The 18,425-nt window shown below is 34.6% G+C and overlaps 1 protein-coding gene and 1 long non-coding RNA gene across 4 annotated transcripts; both read right to left on the reverse strand.

Annotated features, from left to right (window-relative positions):
* Positions 1 to 992: 992 nt before the first annotated feature.
* On the reverse strand, positions 993 to 8,458 carry LOC137391582 (glutamate-rich protein 2-like). 2 transcript variants are annotated; one of them, XM_068078095.1, is made up of 8 exons: positions 8,326 to 8,458; positions 4,679 to 4,739; positions 4,412 to 4,486; positions 4,034 to 4,119; positions 3,386 to 3,535; positions 2,702 to 2,773; positions 1,716 to 1,806; positions 993 to 1,356 (listed from the first exon to the last, which is right to left on the reverse strand). In XM_068078095.1, the coding sequence occupies exons 3-8, from the start codon at positions 4,468 to 4,470 to the stop codon at positions 1,278 to 1,280; spliced, it is 537 nt and encodes a 178-aa protein (XP_067934196.1). In that variant the 5' UTR covers positions 4,471 to 4,486; positions 4,679 to 4,739; positions 8,326 to 8,458; the 3' UTR covers positions 993 to 1,277. The 2 variants fall into 2 exon arrangements, with proteins under 2 accessions (XP_067934196.1, XP_067934195.1); XM_068078094.1 differs by having other exon boundaries at positions 993 to 1,359.
* Positions 8,459 to 12,563: 4,105 nt separating this feature from the next.
* LOC137391602 (uncharacterized) lies at positions 12,564 to 17,069 on the reverse strand. 2 transcript variants are annotated; one of them, XR_010978134.1, is made up of 3 exons: positions 17,006 to 17,069; positions 14,460 to 14,635; positions 12,564 to 13,202 (listed from the first exon to the last, which is right to left on the reverse strand). It is a non-coding gene; the product is annotated as an uncharacterized lncRNA (long non-coding RNA). The 2 variants fall into 2 exon arrangements; XR_010978135.1 differs by lacking the exon at positions 17,006 to 17,069 and adding an exon at positions 15,535 to 16,118.
* Positions 17,070 to 18,425: the final 1,356 nt, after the last annotated feature.

Below are 18,425 nucleotides of genomic sequence, written 5' to 3' on the forward strand. Positions count from 1 at the left end.
CTCTTCCACAACTTTTTTGTAAAACCTAGAAGCAATGATTAAATCCCACATATTCCTATTTTAATTACTGTAACATGCCAAATGCAAATTGAATATCGTATTGTATCAATTGCTATATCCCAGAATACACGATAGATCATACGTCAAGCCGGTACATCTCAGCAAATTTATGTTCCTGGTAAGCATGCAAATTATGAAAAAATGTTTTAATTAGTAAACTGTTAAATTGTGTAAATTGATTTATTGCATCGAGTAGTTGCCTGCAATCAAGCTTTATACAAATAAGCTAATTAAAATGATATATAATCATCAAATAAATGCACGCAATAAGATACCTAGTATTTTGTCAAACACAATACTAAAGACGTGCTAGGCACCAATGATATACAGCCCCCACTGTATATCATTGTAGGCAGCATCACTGCAAAAAGAAACTTGAAACTGTCAAAAATGTCAGTAAAACAAAACTTTTGTTCTATAACGAGTATACAACCGGGGTACGGTCTCCTTTGGAGTCATTAGAAAAATTCAAGAGTTCTACTACATACACCTCTTACACCTTAGGTACATGTATTTGTAAATTAGCGAATAGACAGAATTTGTGTGCATTAGTGCTGTTTCAGACCAAAATATTGTAAATTTTATATTGGAGTCGCTGACTTTTCTGTGCGCTAATTATTTCGTAGACAACTCCTAATAACTAACGGGGCCTTCGGTTTATTAGTCTATGGATTTTACTGATCTAGTGCGTGTACTAGTCAGATACGGATTGTAGCTTCAATGTACCACACATAATAGAATCTTACCTAAATGCTAAACGCGTAACGACAATTTTTTCAATGTTTATCAACTGTTTAAGCCAAACATCTTTCAAATAACGCCGTATCAGCCAATTGTATTCTGCTCAATTCTTTGGGTCCTAGATTTTAGTCATGGCCAAACAGCGCACAATTTAAAAGACAAATAATTGCTTAGAGCAAAAAATTGCACCCTACAAGCACTGATGTATTATCGATATAAACAAAAATTTGGTAGCAACAATATAATGTCAAACAACACAAAGGACGGATGATATAAAGCTAAAAAAGATAAAACACATACACAATTTACGTGCCAGTGTCATATTGCAAGGTTTTCTATCAGTTAAATAGATTATGTACTTTTAGACTAATACTTCATCAGACACATAAATAATGTTCTGTGTACAATCAAATAGCAGTGATTGATATCAACATCAAAAAAACCGAGAGATTTTTCTAATGCAGGTGTTTCGGATGTCAAGAGGCGGTCATCTTTGTGCAGTGACCATTAGGCTTTGACTTTTTGCTGTCATCATCCTCAGCTTCCTCATCGGAGCTGCTAAAGTAACACAAAAAGCATTACAGGGTACTAAATACACTTGCGGTATTCTGATAGACTGTGCATGAACTACAACCTTACCAAGACTGATCAGAATCATCAAAATATCAAAAGAAGATAAAAGGACTAAGGCTAATCAGTAGATACAGCAATATAAATAAGAGAGAAAACATCAAACGATTCAAAAAATTTAAAGAACTCAAAGACTAAGAAGAATGAGACAGTCATAAAGCTCTGGGCGAGAAAAACTAAGGATTCCAATGGCAGAAAAATGAAATGAAAAAACATAATTTAAAAGGGTGGAGTTATATGAGACCATACACAGGTAAATCCTTTCAACAACATAAAAAGTGCACCTGCTACTGCTGTCATCTCCCGTTTCATCATCACTGTCACTATCATCCATTTCATCGGAATTATCTGTATCATCCTCACTTTCCGCCTCATCTACATTAACAACCCGTTCTCAATTAGGTCGACTAATCTTCGACTCAAGGAATGCCTTACCACAGTAATTATAGAAAGCATGGAACAAAAGGTTTATAAACTTCTTACGATAATAACCTTTTCCTATTTTAATTTTTCATATTTTAGATTGATATTAACACCAATTTGAGATTAGCAAAAAAAAACAATTTTATTTGTGTAATTTATATACAGTAATGTAGTGTATGTGATTTTTGTAATAGATAAAATAAATTGTTTACTTTACAACATTGCAATAGCTATGTATTATTAAGCATATAAAACAGCTGCACAAAACAAACCTAAATTCCATAGCAACACATACCTGAATAATTTAGGGCAGTAACAATGCACTTCATAACTATTTATAATGTTAGCTATCAGGTTATGATAACGAGAAGTTTACAAACCCTCAGACAAAAGGAAACGATGCAGTAATAATCTATTACCTATGGTATTAAATTATTTTAGCAAAGTAGATAATCGAATACATAACTACAGCAACCAGAATTTGCATGTCTTTGATCTGAATTACTGCTTGTCCGCAACCATGATAAATTATTTATCACAAGTTGTTCTAAGAGGAAACTACTCCTGATGGTTGTGACCAATCAATCTCACATCTTGACAACAGCTTCCTATAAATAGCAGCAACGCAAGTTCTAGTTCATAGATCACCTGGCAGCAAAAAGGTCAGTGATAAATTTCCAGTATGGCAACTTTTCGCTAAATTCACCTTTTTTGACTGATCCTTAAAGCAGCTAAAATAACCCACTCTGTCAACATTGAATTAGAATGTCTCTTATTTCATTACGCACTTAAAATGGCTGTTGAATACTCGAAGTATACAAACAATATGGTAAACTTTAACCTTCACCTTGTTCTTTCTTTTCTTGCAGCAAAGGGAGGAATTTCAGAGCTTTGCTATTGTTTGGTTCATAGAGTAAAACTGAAACAAAGACATATACATGTAGAATTCTCTCATCTCAATAGCTCGCAGCTGATCCAACAAGCAAGTAATTATGTTTGTTGCTGTCATAATGTAACGATTAGAAGTTTGACAGCAGAGCTATCAGCGGCTACAATTTATAAAACTCTAAATAGTGCCCTCATTCTAGCTTACCGTATGATAATAAAAATAATAAGAGAGATGGAAATGTGTATATAAATTTTCAACTCAAATATTTAACTTCGTCAGTAAAAACGGTGATTCAGTATATAGTGTGCCCAGCCACATGAACCTGTCAAGTAACCTCTTTAATTTGATGTGACAGTTTGACTGGTATGTCTTGCTATAGGAGAGGAGATGACAATAAGCTCTATGCAGATAATCAAGTTATTATTATTCATTCACCTTCCTTATGACCTAGATTCTCTTGGAACAAAAGAGTTCACAAAATAAATGTCTTAATTGTTCCCTGATGTCATTTTACTGAATGTATCTCCAAAATAGTTTTCAATAAAACTTTTTTCCTTTAATAGTGGATTTCGTTTTAAACTTTAAACAAACAAAGATACCGATTATACATATTTTCAAATAGCGAGACGGTTGTGAACCTACTCATTTTACACAGCTTGAGGCCATTCTCCAAATCATTTGACATGACGCAGTCTAAAAACTCCATGATGAGCTGGTTTGGGGCTTTCCTTTCCCCCTCTTCATCTGAGCTGCTTTCGCTTTCTGAATCAGATTTTGTCTTTTTTCCATTTCCTATTAATTGAAGTGTTTACAGTTTTTGAAGTTTACAGGCTACAGAAAGGAAGTTCATAGATTAGCTTATGTATGCAGTATATGACCATGTATTGTCTTCTTGTAGTTTTAAAGTAATAAAATATCTAAAAATATTCCCATTCATCAGTCCAATATTTTTTCAATTTCATAAGCAGAATCTTAGTTTTCATAGAAACCAGAAACCAATTGTGAAAGGGTACACCTAGTTTGTACAGTTTACACCTAGTTTGTACAAATATACATCGCCTAGAGTTTTATCAGCAGATTACTAGGTGACTATAAGTGTATAGCTAGTTTTGGCTTGCGCCGATCAACTCACAACTGTAACTAGTACGCCAATGTCTATCATACGTCTATATTATGTGTTCAGTTTTTGCCTTTATATGTTATACTAGAGAATATTGGCATTTGTCTTTGAAGGAGCAATAGCAATTTTATCATTTCTACCAGTACACACAAACTCGAATAGTCTCTCACCCATTGTTCTATTTTCCTTTGACCCTCCAGCTGACTTGCTAGGAGAAGCATTTCGAGACCCTGTCAAACCACTGTCTAAACTCAGGCTACAAGAGTGAAAATCTTATATTTAAGTTAAAAAATTATGAGTCAACAAAAGTAGATAAATCGCTATGGAAATGCGAGATTTTACTCGATTTCCAAAGTTTTAAGATGTTGTCATGATTGTTTCAGTTGTTACTTTTAAAGAATTACCAAAGCGAAACTTCTGACAGCAAATGAAAATTAGCTTACTGTTAAAAATAAAGTTTTCCAAAACTAAACATGATGTGCAACTTTGTGTAACGAAGAAACATGCTAAGACTGTATTAACTGAAGTATAAACCATAGAGCAAATACCTGGCCATAGCAGTGATGTCTGCATCATCATCAGTCGATAACCGTTGAGCGAAGGCCATTACACAAGAATCCTCTCTAAAAGGAGTCATATAGTTTACATAAACAAACAGACCAGTTTAATCCTCCTGGTGAAGGCTACACAAACATGATGTAATAACTTCTAATAAGAAATGCGAAAAACAAGCTCCTGCAAAAACAATATTGAAAGAATAAAAGTTAATGAAAGAGCGTGCAGTGGCATTGAGTTTTGTAATTGATGGAACTTACAAAATGTATGGAAGATTCTCAACAACTCCTAGTTCTTTAATATGCCGAATCTTTCCGTCATCTATAAAATCATACAACATCCATTCCAAGAGATGCTCAAAATCTCTTCTAAACGTTTGTACGGCAGGAGATACAGATCTGCCACCAATAAAAGGCAGCTCACTCAAACAGCAGCGCTTGCTGAACATTTTGACAGAAAAATGGCGTGCATCATCTGCTGCAATCAATAATATATTCTGTCTGGTCTTCATAAGACATTCGGTATTAGACAGTCGATGGCCTGCTCATCCTTGGAATTACTGAGATGTTTTATAGGTTTGTAAGTGTAGGGTTTACATGATTTTAAGTTGTGTTATACAGCTGTCCATTTAGACCAAAGCATGGCTCAAATATGACCAGCAATTGTTGACTCACTAACAATAATGATCGGCCATTTGCCAACTGTGCATAGACCTCAATTAGACTTGTTCTTTATCTGCTCAGCCTTTACCGCTTTGCACCAGCTAAGGCATTGTTGAATCTGAATATAATATTCACACCAAGCTAGTAACAGTAGCCTACTTCGATAGAGAAGCTAGCTTTTAATTTGTTGTATGCTATAGAATCTAGATCATACACAGAGTCAACACAATTGTACAAAAGTGCAAGTCTATGTTGAAATATAGCTGACACAGGCCTATTACATAACTTAAAGGCAAAACTAATCTAAAAATCTACTTGGTGTCATCATCAACAATGAGCCAGCTTGTTATACAGCTGAAATTTTGCCATCTCAAAACTTATTGCTGAATGCTTCGCCATTATCCAAAAATGTCTAACAATCTTCTAGCGTCTTTTGGTAATTGCATAACTTGTGTTCTCAACTCATATCCCTTTTTTCTGTTAAAACTGTTAATTTGTTGCATTAAAAGGAATGTCCATATTTATGTCAATCTTATGTAATTTCTAAAATTGATGCAGAAATTTTTCTTTTAACTTTTAATATTAACATACGCCCTGGTTTTTGGATGAATCTCATGATATGCAAGAAGTTAATACTAGAAAACTAAATATTGGATTATCATTTCAGCTTGTAGCCTACATAATTCCATTTACTATTGAGACTTAGGCAAATTGCTCCACAAGTCAGTGTTGACAGATCAACCATATCCTATTAGGCAACTAAATGAATGTTGATTTTATACGGTTAAATGCTACCCCCTGCCCTGATAAAAATTAGTCCAACAACATACTTTACTATATAATAATAATATATAATCTCATAACATATATATAAATTATAACACATATATTATAAACTCAGAGCATGTTCCATTTTTTATTAATATCTTTATACATGTATATATATATATTAAATATAATACATATTAAACATCTGGTAACACAACTAAATCAAGTCTACTACATGCTAAGCTTTTTGTAACTAGTAAGTCTGATTTCTAAGCTCACACGTCACAAGCACACTACACACTTGATCAACTAAAATATTGGTTAACCAAAAAACAAAATAGATTATCTGAGAGAAACCTTGGCTTAAATGGTTGACACATTGTGAAAGAATGCAATGCCAACTTGGCTACCTTACATCACTTTTGGTTGAATCATTGACAGATATTGTCTACTAGCTGTAGAACTAATTTTTTTGAGTATTAATCTAGTATTAAATCAAAAGACTAAACAACAAGCTTTATCATAGCTAGTTGCGCTTGTCTAAATATAATGATTACGAGATTAAGGTATTTATGTAACAAAATTTGTTCCTCTTCTAAACTTGGCCACTTTAGAAAATAATTTACGCTCAGTATCAACAAGAATACTCGAATCTAATAATAACTGATAAAAATAGAAGATGCAAAATCAATCTAAATAAGAATGGCCATGGTAATGAAAAGCTACTAGTGATATTTAAACATTAACATGAAACAAAAACATTTAGCACTGATCAACTATAACTAAAATGGGCCATATACTGTCAGTTACTTCATACTAATTAGCTTCTTGGCCCTATACTTTAACTAATAAACTAAGTTTGCATACCAGACAAGAAATAAAGTCAAGTGCCTCTCTAACTTGTTTGCCCAGTGGTTCAAGACTATTGACAAACTGATTCGTAAAGTTTTCTTGAAAACGAGTTGAATCAAATAAAAGTAATAGTGAGATATAGTAGGCTTATATAGTAAATCAACGTTTGACTGTTTTGTGAGTGTGCTCTCTAAAACGCATATTCTTTCTTTGATTGTTTTTTAAGCCCCTACTCTAAGTTGGAGATTACAAAATTTGCAATCATGGTCAATATTGTGGATACAAACTACAACTACAAACTGTAACATTGGTTTTGACTAAATTGAATTGTTTATGCGTAAATTTTTGCAACTTCCTTTTAATACTGTTGTATGGAAATAATGCGAAAACAACATACCAATAGGGAATGCAGCCAGACCGCAGGATAAGCATATCATACATACAAGCAGCAAGACACCCATAGACATCAAAAATCCAATAATTAGAAAACGTCAAAAGCAAATTAGAAACTTAAAAATTAGAGGAATCAATCATAGATCTGGTGCGTCAGCATCAGATGGAGAACATGCCAACGGGAAGTCAAAGCAATTAAACCTACTAACCACCATCACCAAAAAATCACCAGAGAAACATTAAAGACGAATCAAATGAGTCACATACAGATCTGCCGCTCCTGTCAAACATGACCTAAATACCAGGAGTAAGCCGCGAGCTCCACCCTACATGCCGACATCACCTGCACCATCTGAAGACTTACGCAAATAAGATATCTTCACACACCGGACATAAAGCATTGAACCTTAACAGTCAACCTACACCCACAGGCTAGCCATCCCACATGCCAGACATCTATAAAAGAGAACAGCTTTAATGACTCAACATTTCCATCTCTCTCTTCCCAAGCGCCTCCTTGGACGCTCTCACCTCCGCCCGCTGAGGAACCTCTACTCTGCCTATGGAGCCTCATTCTCTTTCACCAGTTGAGCCTCTTCTACACCACAATTCTCAACTAACAAAAAGTTCTACCTATGGACTGTCACGACTCTCGTTGATTGTCAAGACTCACAGCCGTACGAGACTGAGCAAACAAGAATGGACGACGGTTCGAGTAAGGGCCACTAAGGATGTAACTTTTACTATCTCTTGTAACCTTTCGTCATTAATATTATTGTTTTAGAATTTTGTTAGTTGTGTATTTTAATTTTTTGACTTGAAGAATAAAGTAGTAACTTTTACTGGTAATCATCAGTATTGCTTACAATAGCTTAACGCCTTCACTTGTACCTGAACCAGTAATAATCAAATTAGTTCCGACAAGCTAAGCAAAAGTGCACAACCTAAACATCGTCAAAATAGAATAAAATGACAAGACAATTTTAACACTGATGTTGTGTGTAGATTCGGATTAGTTAGGCCTATGCATAACATAATTTCTCCACATCCACCCATAACAATACAAAAACGCCGGTTAGCGCTGACATTTACAACAAAGGTTACTGTGTTTTGTTATCGACGTGTATTATGTCGAACAAAATATTAATGTATTTGCAATTGTCTATCAATTAACTATATACCTATGATGTATAATATTAAAGGTGAAGAAGAGAGCGTGAATTCACCTATACCTCAGTCTAATGCATTGGTTAAAGACCGTGTGGACAACCGAGCACTCCTGATAGATAGTTGTATAAGGCTGTGTTTTCACCACGCACGCAAAACCAGCAGCGAACAAATAAACACTTTACGCTGAAAAATAAGGTGATTGACTGCGTATCGACGTACAGTGAATGACAACCTGTTGTATAGATGTTACGACATCGCAATTGTAAAAATGCGCTCCATTGACAACGGGTCAACGGAAGCTTTCAAGTAAGTATGGCGCCTTACAGTGCCTCGCCTTGCGCGTTCACAACTCGAGTTGATCAACTCGAGTTGCACAACTCGAGTTGTGAACGCGCAACACGACTTTTCAAAAGTAAGGTGCAATATAGTGGTATTACGGTAGAATAACCGTAGATCTGGTTATATTAACAATGGTATATCAATAGGCACCCGTTAGCTAATAGAAATTAAACTATTAGTCTGGTGGCCACAGGGCGTTATCGTGTCAACAGGTGGCAGAAGATGGGGTCTATGGTAACTTGACACTTTTAACATGTTTCTAATTTATTCATTACTAATTTAGTTTCCTACCGCTATTTTAGTTGATAAGCTAAGAGTAATTTGCCATTAATGGTGAGTAGTTATACAAAAATAAATTTTTTCTTACGCCGTGTGCAGTCAGTCGGACCAGCTAATCAGAGCCGTAGACCAACATTTACCTCATGTTGTAGTACGGGGGTATTAAATTACCCCGATATCAATTAGGTTTGTTGTCAGTTTCCTGTCTCATCGAGCGACCGCCGGCGTTTGGAGTAATGATCAAAAACTTTAATTTACTAATTATACCGATTTCCAAAGCTAGCTGTCATGGATTACATAATTCAATATAATCAACTACTACATTATATTGGATAAAAGGTTGTTCAACGCACTAACACGTTCAACACTGCATCTTTATGGCAAGTCTGATTCTACAAGTGAAGCCGACGCCAGATACAGGTTGTTCTCATCAAGGACATCTTATGAAAAAAACCTTCCACCAAGAGGGTTCTCTCCGTCGGCATTTAATGAGGGTCAATTACTAAGCAGCAATACAGCAGTGGAAAATTCAACCATTAATGGTGCCCCCAGATCCCACAAACCATGTCTGGAGTAAAGATGATGATGAGATTTCTGGGCAATGCTTTCCTGATGAGCAAAGAGCTATTCCTAGGCAGCTTGTCCAATGGACCAGTTGCTCATGCAAAAAAAATTTTTGCAAGTCTATGCGGCTGTGTAGAGTGCAGTAATGAAATGACTGACGAGATTGAGGATGGTAATCAATTAGACGGTGATGATGAGCTTTAAGATTATAATTATGTAATAGTTTTATTGAATACTTTTGCAATATGCTTTCTAGAAACAATTAACAGTTTTTGATGTATCATGATAAACAGACTATGTACTTTGGTAAACATGCTATATAATAATCATACTAGTCTTCATAAGTCTTCATAGTCTTCATACTAGTCATCATAAGTACTAAGATACCCATACAAAGACATGATATTAATTAATCATCCAGAAAGTTGGTTGTCATCGAACATACTGCACCACACATTCCATCACACTGGTTACATTCAACATTTCAACCATACATGGTTTCAAAATACTGCATGGTGTTAACATGCTACCAGTACAATAAATCTAAAGCTAAGCCAGAAATTTCACATATTGATGTCAGTTAAATAAAAAAGAAATAATTTTAATAATAATAATTTCATTTAAAAGATTAAGTTTACATTAGATTTGTTAGTTAGTCTGCGTCACAACCAGTGTACCCAATGAGGTATACAGTATAGCCTGTCAATCAGTAGTTGTACAGGTATCAATGTAACGAGTATGAAGAGGGTTTCTGGCAGATCAGTGGCTAAGGTGATGGCGAGAAATGTTTGTCACATCGAGTCCCTGGCGGCCGACTACAATGTAAAGAATCGCATCCATTAGAGACAATGAGTTCAAAATACAAAATGATCATATAGACATATAAGAGCTGACATACATTTATGGTGCAATATTTATCGATCATAACCTACCCGAAAAACGATCTATCAAAGCATGTAGCAATAAATTTAAAACTTGAAAATAGGAAGAGCTACAATACTGATTTGAACGTGTACGCAATGTGCATAGCCCTACATAAAAGTAATAGATGTACCCCCTTTAGCTTTAACCACAACAATAATTAGTTAACTCATACATCGCATACTTCTGTAAGGTAATAATTGATATGTGAGTGCTATAACAATACAATATAATACAATTGATTAAAATACAACAAAATAAGTATTAATATATATAATATGACACAACATAATGCAACATATCAGTCCTATAGCACAATTCAAATCAGTTCAATACAACATAATACAGCTATTATAATACAATAGAATATAGTGTAATAACACAATACAGTACTGATAAGTTCTGCATGACACAATATAGTAACTTAAAACTAACCAAAACCAAATTATTGTTAAATAACAATCATACATTTGCATAAAGGTACTACACTTTGTGTTGATATTGGTTTGACGTTTCAAAGAGCAATACAGTCTCCAATTTTGTAAATAGGCGAGCTAAGTCTTAATAAAAATCAGCAGAGGCATTCTATATTACAAATAGTCCAGTATTACTGGTTTATTAAAAAAATACCCAATCTAGGTATTCTAGTATAAGTAAGTATAAGTATAAGTAATATAAGTAGCTTATAATGTTATGTAGTGCTACCGTTTTGGCCTAAAAATTAAACAAATTGAGTTAAGCTATTGAGTGTATGAAACAGTGAGTGTCTGAAGACACAGCAATAATACCTACGACAGAGATTAGTTTATTGTATAGTTTGTAACCAATATGCAAAATCTGGACTGAGAAGTTTGACTTGAGAGTTTGATTCATTATAATCAGCATCTATCACTCATTGATCCAACTGACTACAGTACACAGTGAAGGAAACGCAAGATTTTCAATAAAGCAATGCATTTAATCTTTGATTAATTATTCATAAATATTAAGTAAATGAGTTTGCTATCATCTCACCTTATTTTTTTCAGGGGTTTGAGATTCTTTGCAACTTGAGAAGCTCTTTGTTATTTCGACTCACTAGCAATCTCCCTCAAGCATTCAGTGTGGCATTTACATACGACTAACACTGCGAGCTGCGATCTGACTGTTTGTAGATGGTGCTCTACATCTCATAAAAACTTTGGATTATCGCTTTTTTCCGTTAGTAAAACTCTGTTGACTTCTTAGCATGTAAAACTTGATTATAATGAATTATGTAACTGATAATAGCTAGCTGTGGTAATCAATTTAAATAGAAGATACTAAATTTGCGCTACTACTAACCGACGTATACGGCAGTTTCTAACACGGAACAGCGGAAACAGACTAAGGGCACAAATGTTATCGGTGAATGCAAATACGCCCCGTATTAAACAAATGCATAGATTTATGTTTACCTAGCTGATTTGGCTAATTGCGCATGGCGCAAGGGAAATCTCATTTATGCATTTCTACCCATCTTTTAATGGCAAATAATCACTGCTTGACAAAAATAATTCCGGTAGGTATAATAAAAAAGGAGATGTTTTATTCTATCCATTAAATCTAAGATTCGTTATACCCCATTGTCGTGCCACCTTGGCAAAAAAACGACACAAAAACGCCCTTTGGCCACCAGACTATATGTATGTACTGTAAAACTAAAGCTAATAGCGAATTATTAGAATTATACTGTGCCGAGTTTGCAACTCGAGTTGTACAACTCGAGTTGCACAACTCGAGTTGTACAACTCGAGTTTGTAAATTTAACTCGAGTTGTACAACTCGAGTTGCACAACTCGAGTTGTACAACTCGAGTTGCAAACTCGGCACAGTATAACTCTAATAATTCGCTATTAGCTCTAGTTTTACAGTACATACAGTTTAATTTCTATTAGCTAACGGGTGCCTATTGATGTACCATTGTTAATATAACTAGATCTACGGTTATGCTACCGTAATACCGATATATTGCACCTTACTTTTGAAAAGTCGCGTTGCGTGTTCACAACTCGAGTTGTGCAACTCGAGTTGTACAACTCGAGTTGTGAACGCGCAACGCGAGGCACTGTAAGGCGCCATAAGTAAGCAAGAAGCGACAAGTCCGATACGAACTCGAAGAGATTTCGTGAATGATGTCGGATACACACGATCAGAAGAGATAAAATATTTATACAGTATAGTTGATCAGACTTGGATTTGTTAATATGTAAAATAATTTTTTTATTATTACAAGTTTATTCAAATATTCATTTAGGTACAGTATACGATGGCATATAAATAACTGTCAGACAAAACTGTTCCAGATCAGAATCTAACACGGACTCATTGTCTTGAATAGAAGCCATTTTGTAAAAATAAATTCGGTAATAAACAAATGATAATGGCTTAAAATAGTGCCCAAATAATTATGAGGAATAAGTACATAATGATGTTGCAGCTACTTAGCTAACATACACTGAAATAGAGCAATTATTGGTATACACTGCCTCTCTGTGATGTTCACAAAACTTTGAAGGTACACTCAAAACAAGAAGGTGAGTGGAACACTCGCAACAGGAAAGTAGTTGCAAACAAAACAAATCAAATATCAAAACTTTCAACATTTTTGTTGAAAGAGCACAGATATACTTCTTAACTATATTTATATACAGTCATATACTCTTCCATTGCCGATCGGTCAACACTTCTGAGCCATCTCGAGAAAACTCAGCTAATTGTTGCTGGCGTTCCAACTCAGCTTCCCGTTCAGTGTGCTGTGCTGTTATTTCAGCTTGTCTATCTACTCTGATTCGTGCTCGCTTCGCAGGCCGAATATCTATGAAAGAAAAAGTGATGATACTACCCTAGCATCGAATGTACGAAGGAGCATTGAGCATATATACTTTCTGCGCTATCTTTGCATTGAGACAAATCTTGCTCATGATCTAGTCATTTGGCAGTAAGGTGCTTGAGATAATAAAAGAAGTAAGTTAATTGGTCTATTATGGTGGTAAATCAGTAGCTTAGATTGAACTATTATAAAAAAAACCGCTAGGGACTCTGCAAAATTTCCAATTTTAATATTTCAAATGATATACCGCTATTTACGAACAACCATGTAAGTATTATATGGTTTGTCTGAACAGATACGTACAAGGTCTGGAAAATGTTTGCCTGTCAAGATACATCTACAGATATATTAGCTAAAGATACCACTATATTAACTTACACAGTTCAATTTTCATGACGAAACCCCGAAGATTTGCTGACATCATTTTCAGATTTGTCAGTTTTCTGCGCTAGTAAGTTATTTTAATGAAGTTGCATGTAGTATTAATAATCAATAATACTATTGCAAGAATAACAAATAGGGCTTTTTAAGCCCAACTGATGTTGTTCAGCATTATATCTACTGCGAGTAAAGAAAAATATATTTATTTTACTAATAAAACTTCTTACAGAAAATAAATAAAAACATGCTGAAATCTTATTTATTTGACTGTCAACCAGCTGTTCTATAAATCATATATGAATTGAATAACTAACCTATAAAAACTGGTTTATTATCAGATTGCCATATTTTGTTTATTGAAATTTGACTCATATGTTGCATTCAAATGGATGGTAAGCCAATTGTAAAGAACTGTAACATAATTGTTAGGAATACCAATGATGACAGTTTCCTTCAAATCCTTTTGTTGAAATATGTAAGAACAATACATTGGAAATACTCACAAGCAATGACTGATGCTCTACCAAATTCATGATAACACTCGCGTCATTATCAAAGAGTGGATCACAATTGCAAGTAACATTGTGGCAGCAAAAAAGTTAACTATAAATAATTATTTTACCAATGCATAATTTAAATTTTTATAAACTATAAAAATGAGAACTTTGATTCAGCGGTAATTTCAACATCGACGCTCAGATAGATCTCAAAACCTGTATCATCAGCATATCATTATGGAACCAAGTACTCCTACAGCTCTAGGAGATAGTAAAAAATAGTAAAAAGGAGTATTCAAACTTATTTCCAGTCTAAAATGTGTTATGATACATGATGGAGGATTATTAAAATGACAACACTCACTCCAAAGGTAGTCTGACAGAAGAGCTGCGCATCCTATGCCACCAATGACCACAACACCTAGACAAGTATACACCCAGGCTTTGTGCACCCGATTGTAAAGGGGGTTATTATTAACATAAGGTCTCCGCTTCTGATCCGTTTTCATGTCAGACAGTAAGACGTCTTAGTATGTATAGCTGTAAGTATATATCGATAAAGCGACCTAAATATAGGAAGCAGCACAGACTAAGGTTGATTGATCTATTACACAAGAAACCTGAATTCACTATATTCACTTTACAAGTTCTTCAATAATGTAAACTCAAAAGAAATTCAGTTTTAGCTCCATAATGACAAAATGTATATGGCGCAGAACATTCTGGAAGATTTCAAGTGAATACACAGATAAAGGCAAAGCTTTTTATTACCATCATTCCTGTTACGCTATCCACACATTCAAACTACTTTTAATTGTATATTTGAATTCATGTGACATGGTAACCATTTTGGATTTTTGCTCTCCATTTTGTGAAGTCTCATTTACTACTGCTGAAACATCAAATGAAAAAACTCATACCAGTAAATGGCATGTTTCTTATGAAAGGTAATATGTTTACAATTTATTACTTTTCATAATCGTGTTCAAGCGTGTCGGTTTTTTAATTGTAGCCACTTTTTTTTTATAGTGTGAACAATTTCAGAGGAAAATATTTTCATGTTACACATGTGTCACATTGAGCATTTAGTGTCATTTATTATTCAACATAATGAGACCTGCTTGGCTTATTCAGTTACTGTGATGTTTGTATGTTAAGCGTATGTTAAGCGTATAATACGCATCTCTATTCAGTTAAGTTTGATGGTGATACTACTGCAATCTACTCCAATTGTACTATTTATTAAAAATGCAGATTTTTCAATGACATCAATTTTGCTGCCCATTCTGTTGAACTAAAATTACATTGATACATATGTATATTAGAAGTTAGTAATTTCGCATGCGTTTGTTCATCCTTGTAGATCCAATGCTGTTAAATACGTGCAATTTAATAACTATGGTTTTATGTAAGAAACGTGTTAGAGCAGAAAAACATACTCAATATGATTGATGCGGATGACAGTGTTGTAAAGACCTTTGAAAACGATAGTGATTCAGGTAAAGACTGGACCCAAAATCCACAAGATGATGTTCAAAATGATAAGGAGAGTGACAGCAGCAGTAAAAATGAAGCCCTTATACGTCCAGTTCCGCAGTTTCTTCTTCTACATCCAGAAGTAGTCAGCCAAATTATAGCTAAAGAAGAAATTTTGTCCATCTACCTTCAGCAGCGTTCAAAGGTTTACTAATGCAGCTTGATGAAAATCAACATCTACTCACACCTTATGAATAGGTTCAGAGGTTTGTAACACCTGATACATTAAGTAACCTTGCAAAAAGAGCTAACATTTAGTGTCCAGAAAACTAACAAAAGTGCCAATGCGTAACACACAAAAAATCAAAAGGTCCGTAAGGTTCTAGGCATGCTAAAATATGTATTTTATGCCCCTAAATGTTGTGTTACTAAACGTTAGGAACTTGCTGTGTATTCATGTAATAACTTGCTGGTCTCGTGGCTTGGTACAGAACTACTTTTATTTATTATCAGTACGCAGTAATAGGCAAGCTCCACACTATTGGCTAAAAGGCGTATTAATACGAACACATAACACTAAACAGGGTCCTCTCATAGCATACACCAGCCTATGCAGACCAATCCTAGAATACGCTGACACTGTATGGGGTCCATTTTTAAAAAGCATCATACATGATGTCAAGACAATAAAAAACGGTGCTATAAGACTCATATGAAGACTTGAAAAAAGGGTAAGTGTAAGTGATGCTGAAATGAACTAGGCATGCAAACGCTTCAGAAGCGATGAAAAAAACTATAGGTTGAACTTGCTGATCTGTATCCTGCAAGCAGGATACACTCACAGTACACTCTCATCAGCCTATGACAAGACCATTTATGTGGTACAATGACGATAATGATTAAAAGATCAGCAGCCCATAGCGAACTCAAGTCAATTTTTGTAAACTCCAGATGCTTACACCAAAGCTTGATATCAAGGACCATACGAAAAATGAAGGGCTGCCCAGCTGACAGCTTAATACAATCAGCAGAATAGCTGAATCCCGGACCAAATATATTGGAGCACACTATTACACATATGAGGCACTTTCACTACACCAAAGGTAACAAAGAGTGTTCTACCTCATCAGAGGTAAGGTGACTTTATTTTATTTGGCATCATTATACATTTTGAAATGTTTGCTTCAACCAACTAGCGCAGCAACTATCAAGAAAATTCTCATGGCAGTTTAAATTTTTAAGCAAGAGAACAACCAGCAAAGCATCTAATCACTAATACACTGCATACTGCCTTAGCTACGCCAGATAAGCAGATTGTTACCAAATAAGATACTAAACAAAATCTGTGATTCAGATGGTTAAATTTTTAAAAGTTATAAAAAACGCCTAAATTTGGCGAAAACGTTTGGTTTAGCTATAATAAAGCAATTGTACCGGCGCTTCAACATTGGACCTTCTGCAGCGGTGAAGCACCAGCTTCCGAACCAACGCACTCTCGATTTACAAAAGAGCATAATGGAACAGATAGCATAGCTGCTAACTCCTTTAAACCGTCTACATACCGATAGGCTAGCTTATAAACATCAGTTTTCTTGGTCCTTTTCGAATCGTAGGCTTCAGAGCACCTAGATACTGTACATATACAGTACATCGGTAACAAGTATTGCACGAATACAAGTAATTTGCTCACTTCGTCCTAACTCGCATGATCAACATTAAAATTCATTGAAGTGCTTTAACTAGGTAGAAATGTGAACAAGATTTTACGGCTTTTACATCTGGTTCAAGGATATAGCCTTGGTGGAGTTTCATGGTTTATGATGAAAGTTCTTTAGTGATTGTATTAAGCTTTTTATAAAGAAATAGCTGTTGTTCAGACCTATTTTGTGTAATTATTTTAGCTTGGGGTCTAGCAGTTGTTGAAATGTAGTATTAATAATTGTATATCTGTCAATAATACTAATTGTTTGTTTGATTGTCAAATTACATAGTTTGATTGCAGCAACATATTTTATTTCGGTAATAGATTTGAAGATAGTGGCGTAGTGGTATTGACAAGTGGGCATTTAGCAGATAAGCTATTTTAAGTTTATATCTAAAGGAAATAGATATAAACTGTTTATATCTATTTTGGAAGATATCTATATAAAATCTTGGAAAACATTTTACTGTTTTATTTATTTGACTGGACAGTGTTAGATAAAATCTAATCATTTTATTTTTTATTCATTTTGTAGTCAGACCTGCCAACTCAAGAGTGGGGCAATGCGTGAGATTTGGTTTTTGGGCAATTGATGTATCAATGATAGTATATATAAAATTGTGGAAATTGGGGCAAAAATCTCACGCATTTTCATTTTTTCTTTGGGTGATTGCGTAAAGATTGCTCATATATATTGCGTGAGTCTCACGCCCAATGCGTGAGAGTTGGCAGGTATGTTTGTAGTTATATATATATATATGCGCGATCTTTATTGTGGTAAGCAATAGTCATATTTTACAATAGGTTTCTCACCAAGTACCACTGTGGTAGTTGATTGTCAATCTAGTGCATTTTTAGTTTATATCTGTGTTATGGATGGATGTTTATAGCTAGAGTAAAAAAGCGAAAAAGTCTGTAGCATCTCTGTTTGGTTTTGCTTGACGCTTCACCAGTTTGACTGTGCATGCCAACACGATGAGTATGTTCAAGCTAGAGCTGATGCTTCTGATTTCGAAGACGTTCAAATTTGTAACTTTTTTGCTCAACAAACTACACAAAATGCAATTATGTATAAACATACAAAAGATAATTATAACATTTAGTCATAGTAAGCTTTACAAAAGTATTTAAACTTTAACAAAGTTTGCTGAG

This window comes from Watersipora subatra, chromosome 3 (assembly GCF_963576615.1).
Source record: "Watersipora subatra chromosome 3, tzWatSuba1.1, whole genome shotgun sequence".
In the NCBI taxonomy this organism is placed as follows: Eukaryota; Metazoa; Bryozoa; class Gymnolaemata; order Cheilostomatida; family Watersiporidae; genus Watersipora; species Watersipora subatra.